Source organism: Pundamilia nyererei, unplaced genomic scaffold (assembly GCF_000239375.1).
Source record: "Pundamilia nyererei isolate P.nyererei 1_Seehausen unplaced genomic scaffold, PunNye1.0 scaffold00101, whole genome shotgun sequence".
NCBI classification, from domain to species: domain Eukaryota; kingdom Metazoa; phylum Chordata; class Actinopteri; order Cichliformes; family Cichlidae; genus Pundamilia; species Pundamilia nyererei.
The window spans coordinates 1,209,682-1,230,733 of record NW_005187502.1 but is presented as its reverse complement, the minus strand read 5'-3'; the positions used below and the strand labels follow the sequence as shown (position 1 = coordinate 1,230,733).

General features: G+C 40.6%; 1 protein-coding gene across 1 annotated transcript in view; it reads left to right on the top strand.

Moving 5' to 3' along the window:
• Nucleotides 1-17,193: 17,193 nt before the first annotated feature.
• The window catches only part of mkxa (mohawk homeobox a), a 25,244-nt gene continuing 21,385 nt past the window's right edge, over nucleotides 17,194-21,052 (top strand). Inside the window, exons 1-3 of the mRNA XM_005740569.1 lie at nucleotides 17,194-17,287; nucleotides 18,451-18,722; nucleotides 20,881-21,040. Of these exons, the coding sequence (XP_005740626.1) occupies nucleotides 18,547-18,722; nucleotides 20,881-21,040 (336 nt within the window). The 5' untranslated portion in view covers nucleotides 17,194-17,287; nucleotides 18,451-18,546. The remainder of the gene's footprint in view (nucleotides 17,288-18,450; nucleotides 18,723-20,880; nucleotides 21,041-21,052) is intronic.

Here is a 21,052-nt window from a genome sequence, read left to right as displayed (position 1 = left end):
TATATATATATTTAGTGGTAATGCTATTGCAGCCAAATATTTTTTCCCATGTTCATTAAAAGGTCTGCTTTTGCTTGATTTGCTGTTACAGTGTATGTGGTTCCACACTAGCCATAAGTGGTTTGCTGGACTCAGCAGTGGGTGTTCTGAACACGTTATGTCCAATTTGCAAAAGTCATTAAGCTGGATGCCTTTTGTAGTTAAAGCAGCGACAAAAACTGGACAAGCCCTCTTTTTTTCTGCTCTCAGTGTGCGTGTGTGTCTATATTTGACATTCTAGTGTGAGAAAATGGGTGTATGTATGTGCAAATTCAAGAAATGCCACCCTTTTTAATCTGTCTCTATGTTTGCCCTTATTAATGTACCAGTTAAGAGTTGCAACACTACTCCATAATGTATTTTTGGACTTTTAAAGAGCTTAATTACCAAAGGCCACATAACTGCACCAGCATTACATTTGTTCTTAATCTCAGACATGGAAACACAACACAGGCAGCCTCATTGTTCAGTGTGACCACGGTCTTAACCAGTCTGGACGGGGAAGGCTGATACTTACCTGAGTGACCCCGAGGAAACATTACAGTGAGGGAGCTTGTCAATCTCCAGCACTAAGTGTGCACGGCAATGCTGTGGTTCATGATATACAGACAGCTGCTAGCAAGAATGTGTTAAAATAATATTTCTAATAGTTCTGACTGAGCTGGAGAGGGTTTATCGATTTATTGGTGCAGGGCTCTGTTTTTAATTTACAGCCCTGTGTAAAATTCTGGTCTGCCTCTTGTATTATTGCAACTGTATTTCAAAGAGTTTTTCTGTGCATTTGAGAAGCTCTAAAAACATGTGCAGTGTATAGTTTCAAATAAGCAAAAGTTTCTTCTGCTATGGCCCAGTCCCTAAGATTCATGAGGGAAATTAGGCACTGAAAAGAATGTATTTCACACTGGAAAACACATTAGTGACCCGTCCTTGTCTGTTGATGAGTCTGTCTTAACCACACAAAAAATGTTCTCTAATTTATTTACTTTGCTCTCCAAATATTAAAGATTGTAAGTAAATGAGTTTAAATGTTAGCTTTTTTATTTTTGGTGAATGTGCTGGATCAGATCAGATCTTGTTTAAGAAAAGTATTTCAGGTGCTCTCACAATTAACATAAGACGCAAGTTAGACTGAGATGAGTTTATTTGACGACCCCTCTTGGTGTCTTGCAGTTTCATATGGACCTGCTTTATTTTGTGTTGTACGCAGAATCAGTGTGCTTTCACCCTGTGCTTTACATCGCTTCCATGGGACTGGGGATTGTTTGCTGAAACCATAAATCCTTGTAGACAGCTTCAGCCAGCTATTTGTACTAAAGAGGCTCTTTCATAAGAAAAGCTTTGTGAAGTAAATTGATGAAAATTACAAAATGCGACTGGTAATTATTGGTAATTTTCAACTGAAAGCATTCCAAAGCGCAGCCTTTGCCAGGTCCTGGTATGTAGTATTTTAAGGCTTTTACTAATCTAAATGAGAAAAACGTTTGCACTTTTGTTGCCATGAGTACACTTCTTACCCGGCAGAGTGAAATCATGTTGCTCAGTGGTTGTGGAAGTGTGCAGCTTGGGTGTTTGGGGGGGGGGGTTCAAATAAATCCAAGTCGCACATCACAGGTTTACTTCTGCAGTTTCTTCTGGGTTTGTGTCAAACATGCTTCTCGTGGGTGCAGTGAGCAGATGAGACGGGCACTCTGTTGCTCAACATGTTTTCGGCATCCACGGAACCTAATGTCGCCTTAAGCCGTCACGCTTCTTGTTGTGTTCTTCAGATTAAGAATTCGAAATATCTGCCCTGAAAGTTACAAATTTGAATGGTTCCCTGCTTTTCCTCTTCCTCTTTAGAGACACAGAAAAAGCAGTTCAACAGTCTCTGGCTCACTGGAGACTACAGGGAATGTTATTTACCTTGACTTCCCTTACCCGCTTCCCCTCGGCAAAACATTGCTGCCTGTTTGTGCTTTTTGCTTCTTCAGTGGAGTCTGCAACACTGAAATGGAGGAATGGCCTGTTGGGGGATGCTGGTGAAGCTGTAAGGTCTGCTCGACCTGGCACAGGAGAATTTGAACCTCAGATCCCACAGCCAGGCACCATCCAGCAGAGCACGCTTAACACCATGACACCTCCATTGGTGACAGAATGTGCATACACGTGCAACAATATGTGCAGCCCTCCCAGACTGCATGCCTGCTCCTCCCACACCTCACCTCAGGAGGGGGAGCATGGTCCACATGTCCCTTCTTGGAAGTCAGGACTCACTGGAGCTCTCTGAAGTGCAAAAAGCTCGCGGTTCAGTTTTTAAATGTGGAACGAGTGTTCATGTTGCCACAGTCAGGGAGTAGCTAACAAGTGGAGTATTATATTCCTCGAGATCCCAGCTGGGAGAGAGAGCGAGCAAGAACAAAGGGCAGTAAAGAGAGATATGATGTCTTATCCTAGCTGTGCACTTCAGGAGACTTTATTTGGTGAAATCTGAGTAACGTGAGGTTGGCAAAAACGCTGCCTCTGGCACCTCTCAGGCATCCTCTCTTCTCACAGGACAGACTTGTTTAGTGAGCGTCATGTGGATGTATGTTTGCTTTTAGAGGTCTTTTGGATGCTATTTAAAAATCACATAAAACTGGAGGGCAAATGTTTTGCACACACTCCTCGACACTGATGAGACTGCTCTTTGACTTTTTCCACAAAATAATGTGGTTATAAGTAGAAGAAGAACAGCAGTTTCTCAGATTTTAACTGGACATGTGCTGTAAGTTCACAGCCTTTTCGTGCTCATACCCATAGGCTGGCTCACTTTATCTTTCGTGTTTTCCTTTCACGGTTTGTCTTTGCCCTGAAAATCCTGGAAATGCCTTGTCTCTGCTTCTTTGCAAACCACACTGATGTGTAGAGCGGTCTTAAATTTGCATGTAAAACGTAGAAAGGTCGGAAGGTGTTTCTAATGCATGCTTTGACCTGGGAGAAAAACTGGTTTTAAGTTGAGCTTCCATCTGGAATTAAACGTGCTGTAAAAATGAAGCTTTGCTTGCTCAATTGAATTTTGAATAAGAGGCAGACAATGAGCAGGTGGAGATTAGCCAGAAGCTTGTAGAGTAAGACTGACTGCTTCTTGGATCATGTCCTTTGGACAGTGACAGTCTAGATATTGTCCCCTGTGCTGCTCCCGGTCAACATGGATGTGACATTGCTGCAGCGAAATGAGGGGAACAAACACACCACTTAAGCCTGCTGCTACACAGTTTGTTAAAGTCATTTTTTTTCAAAGTCCACCAGAGAGCACAGCTTTTATATGTGGACCTTAAAAGTGCATCAGACTTCTAAGCAATGTATTCATTGGGGCTTCATTATGTTCAGGAGCTGGCAGTGTTTAAGTACTTAGTCGAGGGATGTAATGTTGCCATTGGTTCGTTATCTATATAAACAAGCCTATGTGGAAGAACTGGAAGTGTGTCACTGGAAACCTCAGTGGTACACCATTGTAATTTTACCACACAGCACACATTGTACAAATTTAGATTCATCCATTGAATCCATCCATTTACTTTTATTTTGATTCAGCCCCACAGCTGCCCACAAACATAATGTAGTGATTTGACTGCAGATACAAGAAAAAAAACATGCCACTCTGTGGTACTCCATATATCCAGTTTGTTCCTTTTTGCTTAGCTCCACATAATAATACCTCTTTGAACATACGAAAACATTTTAAATGTTCAATTTTATATTAGCAAAAAATAAACTTCCAAACTTAGAGATTTCTGGAGAGCTCAAAACTTTGTTCTGCAATAAGACCTAACGAGATCCATTATACAAGCCACTAATAGTCGGATATAATCTGACCTTTGGAGCGGCGGAAAGGCTGTCGAGTGTTGTGGTTCATGCTCAGGTTTTTAATGTCGAGCCTACCCTGCACGACTTTCATGTGAACAAACTTGCAGAAGCATGTGCGCATGCAGCTGTAACCCCTTTGCTGAGCCACGGTTTGGAAGTGGGATATACATGCATGCACACTGAATGCACACAGGGGGACACGTGCCAGTGCAGTTGGAGACAGTCGTTGCACCGCCACCGCTCTGCAGGCCCCTCTGGTCAGTGGGGGTGTGCAGTGATTCCTGCTGACACGGAAACATTAGGAGGAAGTTATTTATATAGGCACTGGATGTTTTAGTGGGGTTTTTTTCAAAGATGCAAAGCTGTTTTTCCAAAGGTGTATAAGTTCACTAAATAGGTGTAGTAGTCCAGTGGAATTTTTTCCAAAGATGTAATAGTCACCTGGATATGGTTGACTTAATGCTTTTCTACTGTTTCGATTCACTTTGGAGAAACTCTGCTTAGGAAATGGGATTTCATGGGTATCACACATTAAGATGTGGTGGGGAAAATGGGAGACATCACTTTGACTTGATTTAACAGCAGATGCTGTCAGTTTATTGCCTTCTAATCATTACACAAGCAGCAACTTCCAAAATGTCAACCCATCCATCCCCATCTCTCCCTCATCCAAAAGTCCGCCTTCTCAGTTCAAACTGGCCTTTCACAAATGTTAGGAATCACTGTGTTCATCCCTAACTCCCCTATAGTGGTTTTCAAACATTGTAAAATGAGTGCTAAACACACCTCTGTGGAGCACCGCATAAACAAAATGTTTAGTTTAGGCCACTCAGGTCAAACCTCTGTGGCAAACATCTTGTCTTGCAGGTAAAGTGGACGCCCGCCTCAAATGGAGATCTTTTATAGGACGTGAGTTGGTAAGAGTAGGAGTTTGAATTTCTAGAAATGGTCAACCAATCAAACTAATTAAGTGATGTGTGGAGTTACTTGTAAATTCTGTATGTGTGAATATGATAGGTTTCCTTTATATTTCATTACTGACAAATAATTGATAATGGTGGGATTATGTGTGAAAGTTAATCTTCGTTGTTTTTCCTTCCCTCTGGAAGGATTATGTGATAGGCCGGCAATTAAAGCAGGCAAACACTTCCACAACCATCATGAGCAACATGATTGGTTCTGATGACGAGGACTGTGTGCACAACGTCTGACTACTGTGCATGGCCAGCAGGAATTATTCACTTATAGACACTGATCACAGCAGCAGGGTTATTAAATTCAGCTTGAATTGTTTAATTGCCACAAAAGAAAATATCTGCAAAAGCCCAAAATACAGTTTGACAGTAGTCAAATTAGCATTTGCGAAATATTGGTAAACATGACAAATAGCGTGAACTTTTTAGCTATTTTAGCTTTGTTTTTGATCATTAGAGGAAGAAATCCTTTGGGCTGCTACTGTTTCATAATATTTTCACTTCACACACATTAAAGCTGCTTTGTTGGCACGTTGTGTTATGGTTTAACACTAAGTAAATGTTCTGTTGTTCTGTTATAATACAGAACTGACGTGCTCATTATGTTCAGTCTCTACTAATGATACTTTAATGATCCACATCTACTGCTTCTGAAAGCTGCTTAAGGCAGTATGCAGTTTCATCCACAGCACATTCAAATGGCACATCCCCTATTTTTGCAAGTGTTCAGATTATTTTACAGCCAGTTTTGTAACAAGAGAATATATTTTAAAAAAGCAAGTTTGCCTTTCATTAAGTATGAATGTCTACTGTTACTTCACATCTTCCCTGCTATAACTTTTGTACTAATACTGTTTATGTTCATGGAAATCTTCTGTCTTGTGGTTCACTGAAACTGTTGACTAAAGTGCTTAAGATACATTGTTACAAATATCAATACCGTAAGTCTTTTTAAATATGTTCTTCTGAGAAGGGTTTCAAATAAAATGCTTTACCTCGATCGATCAGGGTGTATTTGTTTGCTTTCTTGTTTCCATTGTTGCAGGGAACTTTGATCCTGAACTCCTACCTTACATCATTCACCTCATCTGGAGCTCGAGCAACCATTTTTGGAAGCCCTCCTCGCTCTCTGACCATCTCCACAAAAATAAATCTGACTTTCTCACATTAGTTCTTTCTCCAAATTCATACGTATGTAAGAGTAAAACTCTTTGGAGTTACCTTCTCTCCACTAAGTAACTAAAAGAGACCTCGAGGTGAAAACAACATCTGCTTGCTTCTGAACACATCGTCTGTGAAGGTTCTCAGTCATCCAGGTCATCGTAGTCAAAGGAGCTTGAACTGAAGAAGCTTCTCGGATGAGAGGTGAAACGTCTTCAAGCAACTTAAAGAAGTCCAGACGCTTTTCTTTGCAAGCTCCTTTGACTTCTGAACACATCCAACCACCAAAACCTGCAACAAAGCACTGAAACAGAATAACTCACTGTTGGTCGTATGGCGTCAATGTGGAATACAGGACATCTTGAGAAATGTTCTGGATAAGTACCCTAAAACAGTCTGAACACATAAATTCAAGTGCTGTTAGCACAAGTGGATAAGAAATGTTTATAACAGTTAGGAACACAATAGAGTGTTTTTTCTCCACGTCAGCAACCAGCAGAGTACCAGAATTTAAATCATAATTTTCCACTGTTTACTTACAGTATTTTCAGATTTTGTAGGGCTTTTATTATAAATAGTAAAATACATTTTATAAACAAGCTCATTATTTTTCTCAGTAAAAACTAGAATGTTGTAGATTTTTGGCTAGTTAGGATCATCTCTTTACCAAAGCAGTTGCATTGGCCTGAAATCAGCAGCAGCTATAAAACAATCTAATGAAGGATTTTTGTGAAAAACACTGAGCTTTTTCCCAAAAGTAGTTTTTTGTTTGTTTTGTCTGCCTTCGTTGCTGAGTTTATTTTAAAGGTTATTTCCATAATAATAATCCAGTACTCGCCCCCCCCTACACAATGCAGTAGTAGTAGATCCTTCCTTCGTCTGATCCTCCTGTTTTCTGTTCCTGTTTCTTATAAACAGCCCATGTCAGGCTCAACAGTCTTGCAGTAAAAGACTGCTGGCTTCTACTGCCTCTCGCTGCCTCTCACTTGTTTCTCAGTTTCTTCTGCTCCCGCTGTCCTGGTCCCAGTTAGCTTAAATGCAAAGCACTCAACCACAAAGGGCTGCCAAAAGTTCTCACGGGGCTTCCATCATTAATATCAGCCACGTGCAAAAATTAAAAATTAGCAAAAGGCTGAAAATGTGTGGTTGAAAATTGTCATTGCCATTTAAAGATTAAGCACTCCCAGCTGTTTGTGGGGGTCACTGGAAGAGCACAGATGAAGGAGGAGTGGATGAGTGAGTTTATTACGCTGAAGAAGCGACTTCCTCCCAAAAACACAAAAAGTAGGAGCTGGAGGCAGCCACTGTCTCTAAAACAGTCAGAGCAAATAAATTCTAAGTGATTAATGGATCTTTAATTCCATGCAGTGAGATTTGTGGCTTCAGCAACATGAGCAAATGTCAAAACTCATTCTTAAGAAATGTTTAAGCGAATATCATTTAATTTTTTAAGCAAACAAAGAGGAAAATCTGTTTTCTTCTTTTGCAGCAACTTAGTGGCAACTCTGCTCACATGGATGTTTTATTTCATTAAGTTTCCATCAGCTCTCTTTCTTTTAGAAAAACAAGTTGTATAAATCTACTATTAACCAGTGATTCCACAGGATACCTCACAGACATGTGTCAGACATCAGGGATTGTCTGAATTCAATCTCTCTACTGTAGCAATACGGTCAACCTCACAACCCAACTACAGAAGTTACAGACACTTTCTTTTTTGTGAAAGTTTTCCTGAATTCTCTGAAGATTTGCAAATAGCTCAGCAGAATGGTGGTGTGGTGGTTGGACCAGTTGCCTCCTGGCAATAAGGTCCTGAGTTCGACTCAACCATCTTCCCTGTTTTTGTGTGGAGTTTTCATGTTCTCCGTGGCATGTCTTTGGGGACTCCCACAGTCCAGAAACATACAGTTAATTAGCAATCCTAAGTTGCCTGTCTCTCTGTGTTAGCCCTGCAACATACTGGCAACCTGTCCAGGGTGTACCCTGCCACTCATCCTGTAGCAGCTAGAATAGGCTTCCCCTGATGTCCTTGAACTGGATAGGCCAAAGAAGATGGATGGTTGGCTGGTTTGTGAATGAAGGCCTTGATGTTAAACCTTGTGGAGCACAGTAGTTTCAGGAGCCTGGCCCTCAGCCTCATCGGTCATAAAGCCACAGCAGAATGTATTAGTTGAGCCACAAAGCCTGTGGGAAAGAAACTGCCACTTTCTTTGGCTTGCTGTCCAAAACAGCGACATTATTCAAGGGAAATGAGAGGTTACGCCTCCACACCTCAGCAGGGACAGCAATTATGTCCGACTCTGGCCTTTCTGGTCACCATTCAAGATCTCATGATTCTCATCGCTTCACCGAATGGATGGAAATAGAGGAGGGATATCTGTTATGTTGTTGCTCCTGTTTTGAGGGTGCATGTGGGCCCTGTTGTCTGCCACACCCATATATCCCAACTGTTGTGTCTCACCATTGACCTAACCTTCACCCTGTCTCCACACACTCCAACAGATGTTTCCCATAGGTGGGAGTGATGGATGGATGTCTACTTTATTGAACATTACATGAGTCTTATGGGTGGAAATATCCTCTCTGTAGCTGTGAATTTTCTCTGTCCTTATTTTGGGTGGACAGGGCAGTAAATATATAACGCTTAATTTTTAGGTCTTTGCAGTCCTTTGAGTGTTTGCCTTGTATTGTGATACGAGCTTAATTGTTTTAAAACGCAACCGCTCTTTTGAAGTTTTTTTTAGATCCCACATCTCCCCAGGCGTTCTGCTGCAATATTTCATAAAAGAAACTAATGACCAGTAAAAATTCCTTCCAAATATTAGAAGTGGCTTTCTGTCCCCTCCAGTGTCTAAAGTGTATTTTTAATATAAAAATCACAAACTGTTGCACAGCAGCGGCAGAAGTAGTGTGGTTTGCTTGCCGATGCTGCCATCAAAAACATGCATGTGCACAACAACCTCTTAGAGCTCCATCCAACAGACGGCTGTGCTCTCTGGTAGCCAAGGACTGGGGGGGTGAACACGGCTTCTGTTCTCAATCACTAAATTAGCTTTTATATTACTGCAGCTCGCTCACACCATCAGGCCCGTTGAAGCGAGTCTTGCGTGTGGTGTTAGCTCGCTGTTTGCTCACTGCCTGCTCCCTGCACCCATTTCCTTCTCACAGTTCGTTGCATGCTGTCCTCTCATGCACTTGCGTTTCTCAGGGTTTTTTGAAGACGCTTTTAAAAGAGCTCTCATGAGCTCATAACGTATCAAGCTGGCACGACAACAAATAAACAGAGTAGTGAGTAGGTAAATACTATAATATCTGTGTTGTAAGTACAATGTTTTCATAAAGGTCTCAAAAAATGCTTTTTAGGTTAATAACCGTAACTGCATGTTAGTTCATTGTAAGCATCAAGCATTTTTTACAGGAAGCTTAAAGTCTCAGCCACATGTAACTGCAAAACCTGGAAAAAAGTGAGTCACTAGTGAGTAATTGATTTTTTTTTTTTTTTACTTTCAAAATTTTTATTTTATGCAAATATCCTATAAATTTGAAAAAGCTAATATTTTCTTTCTCTACTCCATAAATGAGCACACTAATCACCCCTCTCAAAGAGCATCTGAAAACCACACTTTGAGCAATTGCCTGAGGGTTTGCGGGTGCTCAAACTCCGGTTTGCTCAAATGAGTAAACCTGAGTTGCTTGCAAAGTAAGGCTTGAACTAAAAATGTTTTATTTTACTTTTACCCCAGCTTTTGTGGATAGTAGGTGAAATATAACAGGCAAAAGCTCTATAATAACAAATGGAAAATGCATTGCTAATGTGTTCAAACATGGTTTAAAATCTAATTTGTATTTTTGGTATGTGATTTGAATGTGAACACAAATAAATAAAGACTCATTAAACACATTCACCTCTGTCTGATGATCTTCGAGCAGGTGATTTGGTCCCTGGTTGGTTCCTTTCATGATGAGAATGACAGTTTCATTCTCCTCAGATAAGACGGGCTACACTGCAAACAAGACAAGCTAAAGCTACAAATTTAGCGTGTACATATTCACTCAGGAAAGTCGCAAAAACCTGAAGCAAGAAATTTGGAGGCATGACTGACAATATATTATTATTTTGACCATCTTACTGATATTCTAGCTCCTCACTGAAAGTGTGGTTTGTCTTTATTTTATAGCTAGTTTAGTTTTACTGGGAGTGATTTAGCTAGTATCAGGTGTGAATATGGTACAGTTTGTATTATTATCTTCTTCAAAGGTTCATTTCTGGCTGGCTTGTAACTTTTGTACAGGTGGTCTCACTTTGTCCTCAAGTACTCTTCAGAATGATGTGGAATTCATAGTTAAATCAACTATGAGCCCCCCAGTTCCTAAGGCAAACTAAGGCAAAAAAAGAAACTCCAAACTTACAGATTTCTTCCAGACGTCACAGGTAGTCTCCTGAAAAGCCACATTTAGACTGTGCCTAACATGTCCTCGGTTACTGTTTCCAAACAACTCTTTCATTTGTCTGTCTAGAGCACATTTGACTCTGTGTCCTTTGACAAAGCAGTTCCCCTTCAGTGTTCCTCGTGGACAGCAAAGGCTTTTTCCTGGCACACCCTCCACATATCACATGCATGCTTTTTGTGACTGACGAAGTATGCATTTTGACACCCACAGTTTGAAGAGTTACCTTCAGATCTTCTTATAAAATTTGTAGGTTCTTGGAGACTTTTTTTGTGTCAAACAGCCTGCTGTAGTGTGGATTTTCCTGGCATGGCCAGTCCTAAACCAGCTGACAGTTGTTTAAAATCTACACCACTTGTAGATAATTTTCCTTATAGTAGAATGATTTATTTTTTCAAATAATTTGGAGATCTTTTTAAATCCCCTAGCAGACTCATAGGCATCCAAAACCCCTTTTCTGAAGGCCTTAGAGGGCTCTTTAGATCTTGGCATGATGACACCAAACACTTTAGTAGCAAAGAGAACAGCAGGCCCTGGATGTCAGAGGTTTGAATAGGACAAGTTTGGGAGTCTGGAACGACTGATGATCATATTATGGATTTGAAAGTGTGATAATTATAGAGGTGTGCTTAGTTTTTCCATGTGACTGATCTGTTTGTTTGCGGCCAAGCCTTTAGAGATCAGGATCCTTGTGTTATACTGTAGTAAACGGAACATTTTTTTTTTCTTGCTAAAACCCCTGACTTTTTTCTCCCGTAAATATGAGAGGAAGAACAGACTGGATGACGCTTCGTGCAGCAATCACCCTGAACTGTTACGGCACTTAACATCTAAGCATTTCTAATGAAACGCTCTTTACTCACCGGATCTGTCTGTTGTAGTCAGTGTAAAGGTAGATGAAGGGGAGGGGGGACCTGGAGCAGGATATGCCTGTCAGCCACATTAACAGATCATAGCTCTTTTCCTTACCTGTCCTTGAAATCGAGGAAATTGTGAAATCTTAGAGACCAGTGCTCTGATTTGATGAAAGTTTAAATGTAGGATTCTAGTACACTGATTGTCCTCATAGGGTAACTGCAACATGCAACCCCCTTCTTTTTTTGAAATATGACGTGATAACGCTCAGCGCACTTTTCAGCTTTGTATTTGCCTCACCTAAAGCCTCTCTTCTTGTGTTAACACTAAACTGGAAAGGAGAGGATCCTGATAGCCAACAGGCAGTTATATTTATTTGCAGACAAAGGATAGTAAAGATACTCAAAAATGCCAAGTTCCCCACACGGCAGACAGTGATGAATTGGCGTGTGCTCCCAGCTGCACAGCTGTGAACCATAAGCCCAGCCAGGTTTCCCCTCACTGGATCGCGAACCAACCTGAGAGCTCCGTATGGCACCCCACCAAAAATTATATTATCCCAGAGTTTTCATCAGGCTCTTTTCATCAAACTATCACAACTCTGGACCTGAGGGGAAGACATGTAACTGAGGGGAATAGCACCAAATCAACAAATCATCAGCAAGGCATTATAGAACATCCTATTTAAATCTGTAACAGATTGCGCACCTTAAGACATGAAGACAAAGTACAAAACCATAGTAGACACCGGTGGCTTAAATTTCTTCACTGAATTAACAGTAATATTTGTAAAAGTGGTCAATTAGGCCTATACTCAAAAGTGCATTCTTCTTATTTGGCGTGTTGGCCACAACATCTCATTGATGTGGCCTCCTCTTCTATTTGACCTCTAAACTCAAACGTGTTTGTTCAACTTTAATTCTGACACTAATAAATGCCCTTTCTTTTTGCCTTATGCATAAATAACCCCTGTCCCAGTCTACCTCTTGCTGTCAGTTTGCCCAAGCACTCCCAAATACTTCAGAGCTTTGCAACTGTCTGCTCACGGAGAAAAATATCTGGAGACTCGAGAACCAAAGATAGCAGCAGCAGAATTATAGAGGTGATGACACACGAATAAGTGAAAAGTTTCACTGAAGTTTTAACAGCACTGGCATTATAAATGAACAAGTCAAACACGTATGCTTCTTTGTTATTCCAGCATGACTGAGGACTTTTGGCAAGGCTTAAGTGTGCAAAAAAGCATGATTTGTTAATTCAGCTTGTATCGACAGTGCATGAAAATCAGAGGGTTCGGTTTGCAACAAAAGCTTGACAGATGAATCCATCACCACCATTCATGCTGGATAGTGAAGTGGTATCTCCTCCCTGTAGAGTACTATGTGCCAATTTAGTAGCCAGTTGTGTATTCTTGGAACGCCATATTTAGAGATGCAACACAGGACAGGAGGGTTAAACAGTACTGGGTGTTCCAAGTTGCAATTATTCCCCACTGTAATTTTAGGGATCAATCCCAGTGACTGCTAATGGAACTTGATTGCTTTCACTGGACATGTACAGACAGCACGCGCTTCAGCTCACTGATTAGTGTCCCAAATGTCTGAAACCCCTCTTTGAAAACAGCAATTGGGTCATTTTATACAACCTGCAAATTTTCTTCTCAGTCACACTTTCCACCATAGCTGGAAAACTTTTGAGCAAATATGTTTCTGGCTTTACAAGTAGTTATACTATGTAATTGCATCATGGTTTACATGGGGCAATTAGGCCCAAGCATGGAGTGAAAACATCATCTTAAATGAGGGGCAGATGATGGGTGCAGAGGCTGCAGCTTTAAAAAATAATTTGGATTGAAATGGCGTAAGGTGTTGACACTGATTTTAAGTAATGGCCACTTTTCATAGCCAGATCCTTTAATGTGCACTGAATGATGAAGTAGCTCAAGGCAAAACCGGGTGTTCCCTGTTGGATCCATGACGTGTAATGAATGTCTGCTTTTTAATTTTACAATCCCTGCCTCAGAGAGGGACACTAAAAAGGAAGTCTTTAGGCCATGGCATATAGAGCTACATATCAAATTTTCTGCAGCTTCTTTACTACAGCATTTTGTTAATTAAACATAAGACACATTTGAGTCCCTCTGGAACTTTAGGGATTAAAGCTGAAGTGGAAGTTTAAGGAGAAAACAAATGTTATGAGCGAAAGTGTATAAAACTTTAACTACAAACGCCCCTCTGGCAAGCCAGACCAAACCCACATACAAATGAACTCAGTCGATGTCATATAAAACAATACAAGAGAGACTGTCATTGGTATATAAAACATACAGACACTGGATGCAAGAACACAGTTTCCCACAATTACACTGACGTACAACATTTAAATAAATGAGTCTTGGATGAAGTGTAGGGTAAACTAATGGTTTCTTTCTGGTATTGTATGAAAATGCTCCAGATGTTGTTTTACTAAGCATAAGGGATCTGATATATACTGACATGAATCTATGAACCAGTATGGATATACTGGAGTTGGTATTTTATGAGAGAACATCAGGGGTTTCGTTTTATACAAACACAAACATCAGTATGGAAAGTTGTCAGACATTTCTTGTAGTTGGTCATCAAGACCATGCACAGGAATTTTGACCCAGTCCTCTTTACAGAAACTCTCTAAATCTCTAAGTCGACTCCATGGCCTAAATGCACTTCTTCTTTAGCCTTTGTTGTCTTGGTGGTACTTTTTGGATGATTTAGATGGGTTGTGGATGAGTCTTCCAGGAAAACAATGTTCTGGCTGAGGAAAGGAGGTTCTCATCCCAGATTTTATGGTATATGGGTCCATCTGTTAGCCCCTCAATGCAGTTAAGTCATTCTCTACCCTTAGCAAAAAGCATAATGTTTCCACCTCTGTGCCTTGCTGTGACAATGGTGTTCTTTGGGTCATACTCAGCATTACCCTTTCTCCAAGCAAGTAGATGCTGCTCAACTTTGGTTTCATCTGCTTTCTCTTCTTGGGATGATTCACCACCTTACTCATGATCATCCTCACCACATATGGCAAGATCTTGTATGGAGCTCCAGAAGAAGTATGATTGATGATCATTTCTTGTTTCTTCTATTTCCAAATAATCAAACCAAAACTTGTCACCCTCTCATCAAGCTTCTTCCTGATAGTCTTGTTGCTCTAGTCTACAATCTTGTCCCTGATGTCCTTGGACAACTCTTTGGTCTTACCCACGGCAGTGGAGAGGTTAGAATTGAAGAAATTGATTCTGCAGACACACATGCTTTATACATGTAATGATTTGAGATCAGTCAATTAAATAACATTCGAGTACAATCTCTGGAAGCCAGAATTCTGGCTGGGTTGTAGGAGATCTAATACTTATTTCACTCAATGACTTGACTTTTTGGTTGATATTCTGTCACTCTCTCCATTACCACGAGAATACCATAAATATTAGTGACTGTTAATTTTTTTGTGATAACGCAAACTTACAAATTCAGCAAAGCATACTTACTTAACCACTAACCACTCAAGCAGATCAATGCAAAAAATAAAGCAAAACATAAGGAACACATGAAAGAGCCCAAGGTGTTGACTACTTCCAGCACCCTGTCCTGTGTCCTTGTCCTCCATCAAACAGTGAGAGCCTATTCACAATATAGAGCTGATGGGTTGTAGTATATGTGTTTATTTCCTTTTTCATCAGCCCTTTAATCCTTAATATGCATGGGTCGAAGTCCAGAAAGACTGCAATACAAGCTGTTGTGACACTATGACATCATCTCTGGGGCTTGTCTGAGCTCCATGGGAGACAAAATATTATTCAACTGTTTTTACAGGCTGAGTTGTAATTACCCCTTGTGGGTAATTACAACTTTGGTCGACTAGACCAAACTGATGGACAAAATTGAGGGGGGACCCTCTAAAATCAGACAGTGAAAGTATGGTGAATTCTTTTCTTTCTTAATTTTTCATCCAAAGCAGTAATGTGTTCCAGAAATGTCTAAACTGTGAGTGGAGTAAGACTGAGTCAGGTGTCACATTCAGCATTACAAGACTTCATGAAAAATAGATTATACTGCAAAGCTTTTCAGCTGTAACCCATATCTGTAGACTAGAAATATATAGTCACTGGTGCCAGGTTTCAAAAAAATCGTTTATAGTTTAACTGCAACACCCAAACACATGACGAAGAATAGACAACAAAGAAAACAGATGCTGGTGTTGTTTAGGAACTCCAGCCAGAGATGAAACAGAACTGTGTACGGGGATCGCCTGCAGAGTCCCTGCCACCAATCCTTATAGAGTGGGACATGATGATTAATGTTGTGCTCCTACCTGTTTAATCGTTTTGCACGCCCACACTTGGATGACAAGCAGACAAGCTCATAAAGAGAGGTTCAGGGAGAAAAAGCAGAGGCTTTGGAGAGGGTAGATTAAGAACAAAGAGATGCCATTTACAAGCCTCAAAACTTCCCCAGTCAAGTCTGTGCTGAGCCACAAGTTTAGATAACACTGGCAAGGTCATGGGAGGTAACATGAGTTCACATCAGGTGAGAAGTCAAACATACATATTGTGTATAATCCAAGCAAATAAACTATTCTTAATTAAAACCATTACATGACTGGGCCATTCATGGTATGTTTGCACAAGCTGTTAGTAAAAGTTAACTTCCCCCATTAAATGAAAATAAGCACAAATAAACAATAATTACACAGGGCTCGAACCCTTCATATGGCTCTTGCTGCTTAGTCACGTCCTTCGAATAACTACCTTGGATAAACCCCAAAGGAACACACAGCTGAGAACCTCAGAATCTGTGACTCATGAGCCCATAATGTGACAGGTTTATAATGAAAGTCAATGAGAGGGTGCATCAGGAGTAATCAGCAGTGGCATGGCTATATACAGTCAGATTTTTTTTCTCTTTCTTCTTTTCAGTGTTACCAAAAATAGTTTAGGATTGTGTTTTTGTGCTGAATCTGATGGAATAACTCTCATTACAAGGAAAACATACGACCTTGAAGATGGTCTGATACACTGATAGGCAGCTGTATTAAAAAGTGCACTAAGTGGTTGCTAGAAGGGGACAAAATCTCTTGACACAGGACCATTTAGGACCCAAGTGATCGTGCATGGATAAAACATGATACACTCTTTACAAGCATCCACAACAGGTTTATTGCACTGTAAAGTGTCTGTAGCAGACAGTGGGTTTGACTCAGTCTACATCTTGCAGGAGCTAAAGAAAAGAAACCATAATGACTGACCTTGTTGCAGTATTTGGAGTTTTCTGCTGTTAGCAAAATCCCACATTTTGCAAATCCTTTGCACAGCTAGGACACTACATGTATGTGACACAGGTGCTACATTGTTTTTTACAAAGCAGCACATGACTGAAATTTGCTCATTTGGATTTAGTAGTGCTTTTTCGCGCTGCTTTCACAGTTTTTGCGCTTATTTTCTGGAAAAGACTGAAGAGAATCTGTACTCAGGTCTACTAATTTATCATTCTAATTACTCCGGCTTCATTAATGACTATTTATAATATTGCTTTGCAGTATTATGTTCCAAACAGAAGGACTAAATACCAGCCAAAGGGGTTTTTCACAAGCTGACAACTCAGAGTAACATTTCAGACTCCACCGTGGATTCGTGATTTAGACAGCCTACTTTTTGCAGCGTGATGCCTCCCCTCCCTCTCCTCCACTCTGCTGGCCCCAGCCCCAGAACAGGCGTAAGCCATCAACAGTATGTTCGCAGTCTCAGGCTGTGTACTAGGAAACATGAGCAGGGTGAGATATTCAGAGTCCCGGGCAGCGCGGCGCAGGCCACTCGATAAAGCGGAGGAGGAGACGGCGGTCCGTGCGGTTTGAGCTCAGGATCTCAGGAGGGGAACATGTGAGCAGGGAATGGGTGACTGGAAACAGGATTATTGCTCTACACAGCAGAGAGACGCAGGAGGGACCCGGGACAGGTAACTGCACTCACAGTGATTTACTGCAGCAGGAATGGAGCCGCGTTACTGAGACTCAGGACAGGGATGATGTAGAGGACAAACACGTATACAACTTTGAATGAACTGGACCGAGTTTGCATGGCTCTTTATTCTCACTTGTAACCCCATATAGAAAGCTAAATACAATAAACGTGACACAGGTTGTAACTTAAATATTACTAGTAATACTACTAGTAGTAGTAATATCGCTTAGGTGTTTTATTTCAGTGCTGTTGCTGCGCGGAATTTGCGCCAGGTTAATGATGAAAGCTCAAAGGTGCTTCTCTTGTCAGGACACATTCAGTATTCGACTAGAAGTTACAAATTGAGGGTGAAAGGAGGAAAAAATAAAAATGTCACATTTTTGTGAAGGCTGTAGGTTTGTTTGTATTAGATTTAAAAAGGGAGGAGGAGTGGAAGCACCAAACAAAATAAACCATTCACGAGTTCTTGACGCGCGACCACAGAGCAGAGGACGATACTTGGAGGTGAATTCCACTTGAACACATTTTACAAACTCAAATTTAGTGTTTACCGTTCAAATCTTGCAGTACCACTCCCCTGCTGTCTCCTGCAAATAAAGTGGAAGTGCATTAAATTGAAGAGAGTGGAATTTTGTCACGTAGAAAAATCAGATAAAGAGTTAGTAAGTTTATTGCAGCGCTGCATTAACGAGTCACATAACATTTATTTACTTGTCTCATAACTGATCTGCTGTCTGCACGCATTATTCACAGTTTTATTTATGTCAATTTCCTCACGCATACCTTTGCACATCAATGGATATTTGTGCATAATGAGTCTGCACAAGTGCTTCTGTTGTTTTGTTTGTAAAGCAGCTGATGCATCAAAGCTTCGCTGTTAGGTACGATCTGCTTTAATCAGATTGATCAGCTTTTTAAATGAAGTGTAAATAAATGAGCGAGCACATTTAATAAGGTTTGGAATTTCAATTTGTCAGAGAAATTTTTAAAGTGTGTTTTAAAGTACTGGCATTATTAAGTGGTTTTTTGTTTTTTTGTTTTTTTGTGATCCTTGTGGCCAAAGGTCAAGTTGTAATAGTTTCCCTGGCGAATTTACTTGTCATCCTCCGAGGTATTTCTGAGCACGCTTTGTGTAAAATATGTACACTTGTTCCACAGAAGAGACACTGGGACACTGTGACAACTCCGTGGATTTCCTTCCCTCCTTCTGATATTTTACGCGTCAGAGAAAAACGGTGGATTGTCTGACCAAAGATGAACACCATCGTCTTTAACAAGTTGAGCAGCCAGGTTCTGTTTGAGGAGAAAGCGAAGGAGGTGGAAATGAGCAGCAGAAATTATCTAGAAGTGATCGACGGACAGCATTCAGACCTCCTCTCCAGCAACCAGACCATCAGAGACAACCAGGCGATCAGACACCGGCGGAGCGGGTATGTGGAGCGTTCTGTTATGGTTAACGCTGCTGGTCAGCATGTGCGGAGTTGGATTAACTGGAGTTCCCCTCCGGGGTGTTACTAATGAGGAGTGCCTCTATTTCACGGTTATTTCTCCCAGCACGAGCTAACAGAACGAGAGAGAGGGAACAACAATGCTGGTTTTGTTATCAGAGCGCTGTGGTTATCGCTTCAGTTTGTGCGCAGAATTAAAGACAGCAGACCAAACACCCAAGCCAGACTTTTGGGTTCAGATCCTGTTAAAATAAATATTTAATCCATGTGTGTGCACGAGCCTCACTGAGTTGTAATACAGATGCATTTATTAACATTTGGATTTGATAAAGTACCAGCAGCAGTGCGTAATTGCGCATTTATGCACAAACATTTGAAACTTACGCCGGCCTCAATAAGCCACAATTTTGGTCGTTTATAGGTCCCAACATTATGCTCTAGATCTCCGCACTGAAAGAAAAAATAATAATAATTAGGAATAATAATAATAAAAAAGTCTAGATTTTTTTCATGTGGATTTAATGCACCAGGATTCTAGGGCTCAGGGAATTTATATTTCCCAATCTGGCCTTTATTTTGGTGCTGATGTTCACAGCTAATCTTAGAGTTAATAAGTAGGTCAGCCTTGTTCAGTAGCGGAGGTCTCCATCTGTTTTCAATAAATAAATTCACCCTTGAGCTCTCTGTGTGGTCTAGTCAATCATGTAAGCGGCCATTGATTTTTTTAAACTATATATTTTCTACAATAGGAAGCAGGTGTAGGTGAAGATATGTCCTGATATGTCCATGTTTTTTAGTTTATATCACAGCAACCTGGGGCAAAGTAGGTATGTTAAGGAGCCTTGTGAAGAAGAAACCCTCAGTAATATTAAAAGAATTCTGTGTGAACTTATGTGAGTTGTAGGTGTTTTTTCAGGGGATGGATAAGGCTAACAAAGTACATTAAATTTTTAAACAGAGTGCGTGTGTGAGAGAGTGTGCTTAAAGCCAAAGTTCAGAACATGGAATGAAATATCCTTTAAGATGTTCATAGCGATCTGCATTACAAGGCAAATATTTGTAGAACATGAACCTCGGGTAGACTTTGAGGTTAGACTAAAGTATGTTACATCTACAGTGAGAGCAGCTTTTTGGTGAGATAAAAGGAGAAATGCAGCACAGCACCATACTGACATCTACAGGTTCATAAGACCTGGAGCTACAGGTGAGACTGAGTCCTTTACAGCTCAGGAAAAGCAGACTCAAAGAAAGACTTTCTAATATATATTTAAGAGCTCATAGAAAATTCATATATTGTCATTTTTCATCTTGTGTAATTTCACTGTAGTGATCTTTTATGAGTTGCTGTTGTAGCTGTACTCACCACTGAGTTGCTGAATTGGGATTTGAGAAAATATATTTGCGATCTTCCAGGCCACAGAGTATATTCCCTACTTTGATTTTCTGTAAGTGAAAACCAGAAGTATAATTTCAGCTTTTTGTCCGTCCCTTGTGTGATGGTTTGGCTCAAGCCGTGGCCTCTGTTACATTGTTCTTGATCCACTTTTGCTGGGTGTGAAAAGTTAATCTGGCAAATCTTAGTGCCTGAGTAGAATGTTTTTGTTTGTTTCATAGCAATGTGTTGGCGGCTTGTGGGACACGCAATGAAAAATAAACTGCAAGTGGCTATTCTCTTTCTCCCCCTCACTGACTCAGTCTCTCGTTCTTTTTCTCCATCTCTACATCCCTTTAACATCTCTCGGCTTAATTGCAGTGCTTTTGGTGAGAAAATTGCACACTCTGTAGAGTTTTCACTTTATGTGTCATGACTAACAAAGTCAGGCAACTTGCCGCTCCACTTAGGACTCAACTTGCTGCTCGCATAACACCGTTTGTTCATTTCAGTATACAGCACGATCCTGATTCTGTTTCATTGCTTTAAATTCAGATTTTATCACATTTTTAAAAGCAAAACAATTTGTTTACTTTTTAGTCTTTATTCAAATAAGACAAGCATTGTGTTAACTCATAAACGCACTGTGAGCACATCTCCTATCTTACTCATAGAAGGAAGATGTGTTAAAAATTAGGCATTTAAAGAAAAGATAAAAGATTCTACAAACTCAAATACCAGATACATACTCTACCCGTTTCTTCACAGGGGTCGTCCCAGTGGTGGTAAAGTCCGACACAAACGTCAGGCCCTGCAGGACATGGCGCGGCCGCTCAAGCAGTGGCTCTACAAGCACAGGGACAATCCCTACCCCACCAAGACAGAGAAAATCCTCCTGGCACTCGGCTCCCAAATGACGCTGGTTCAGGTGAGACCACTT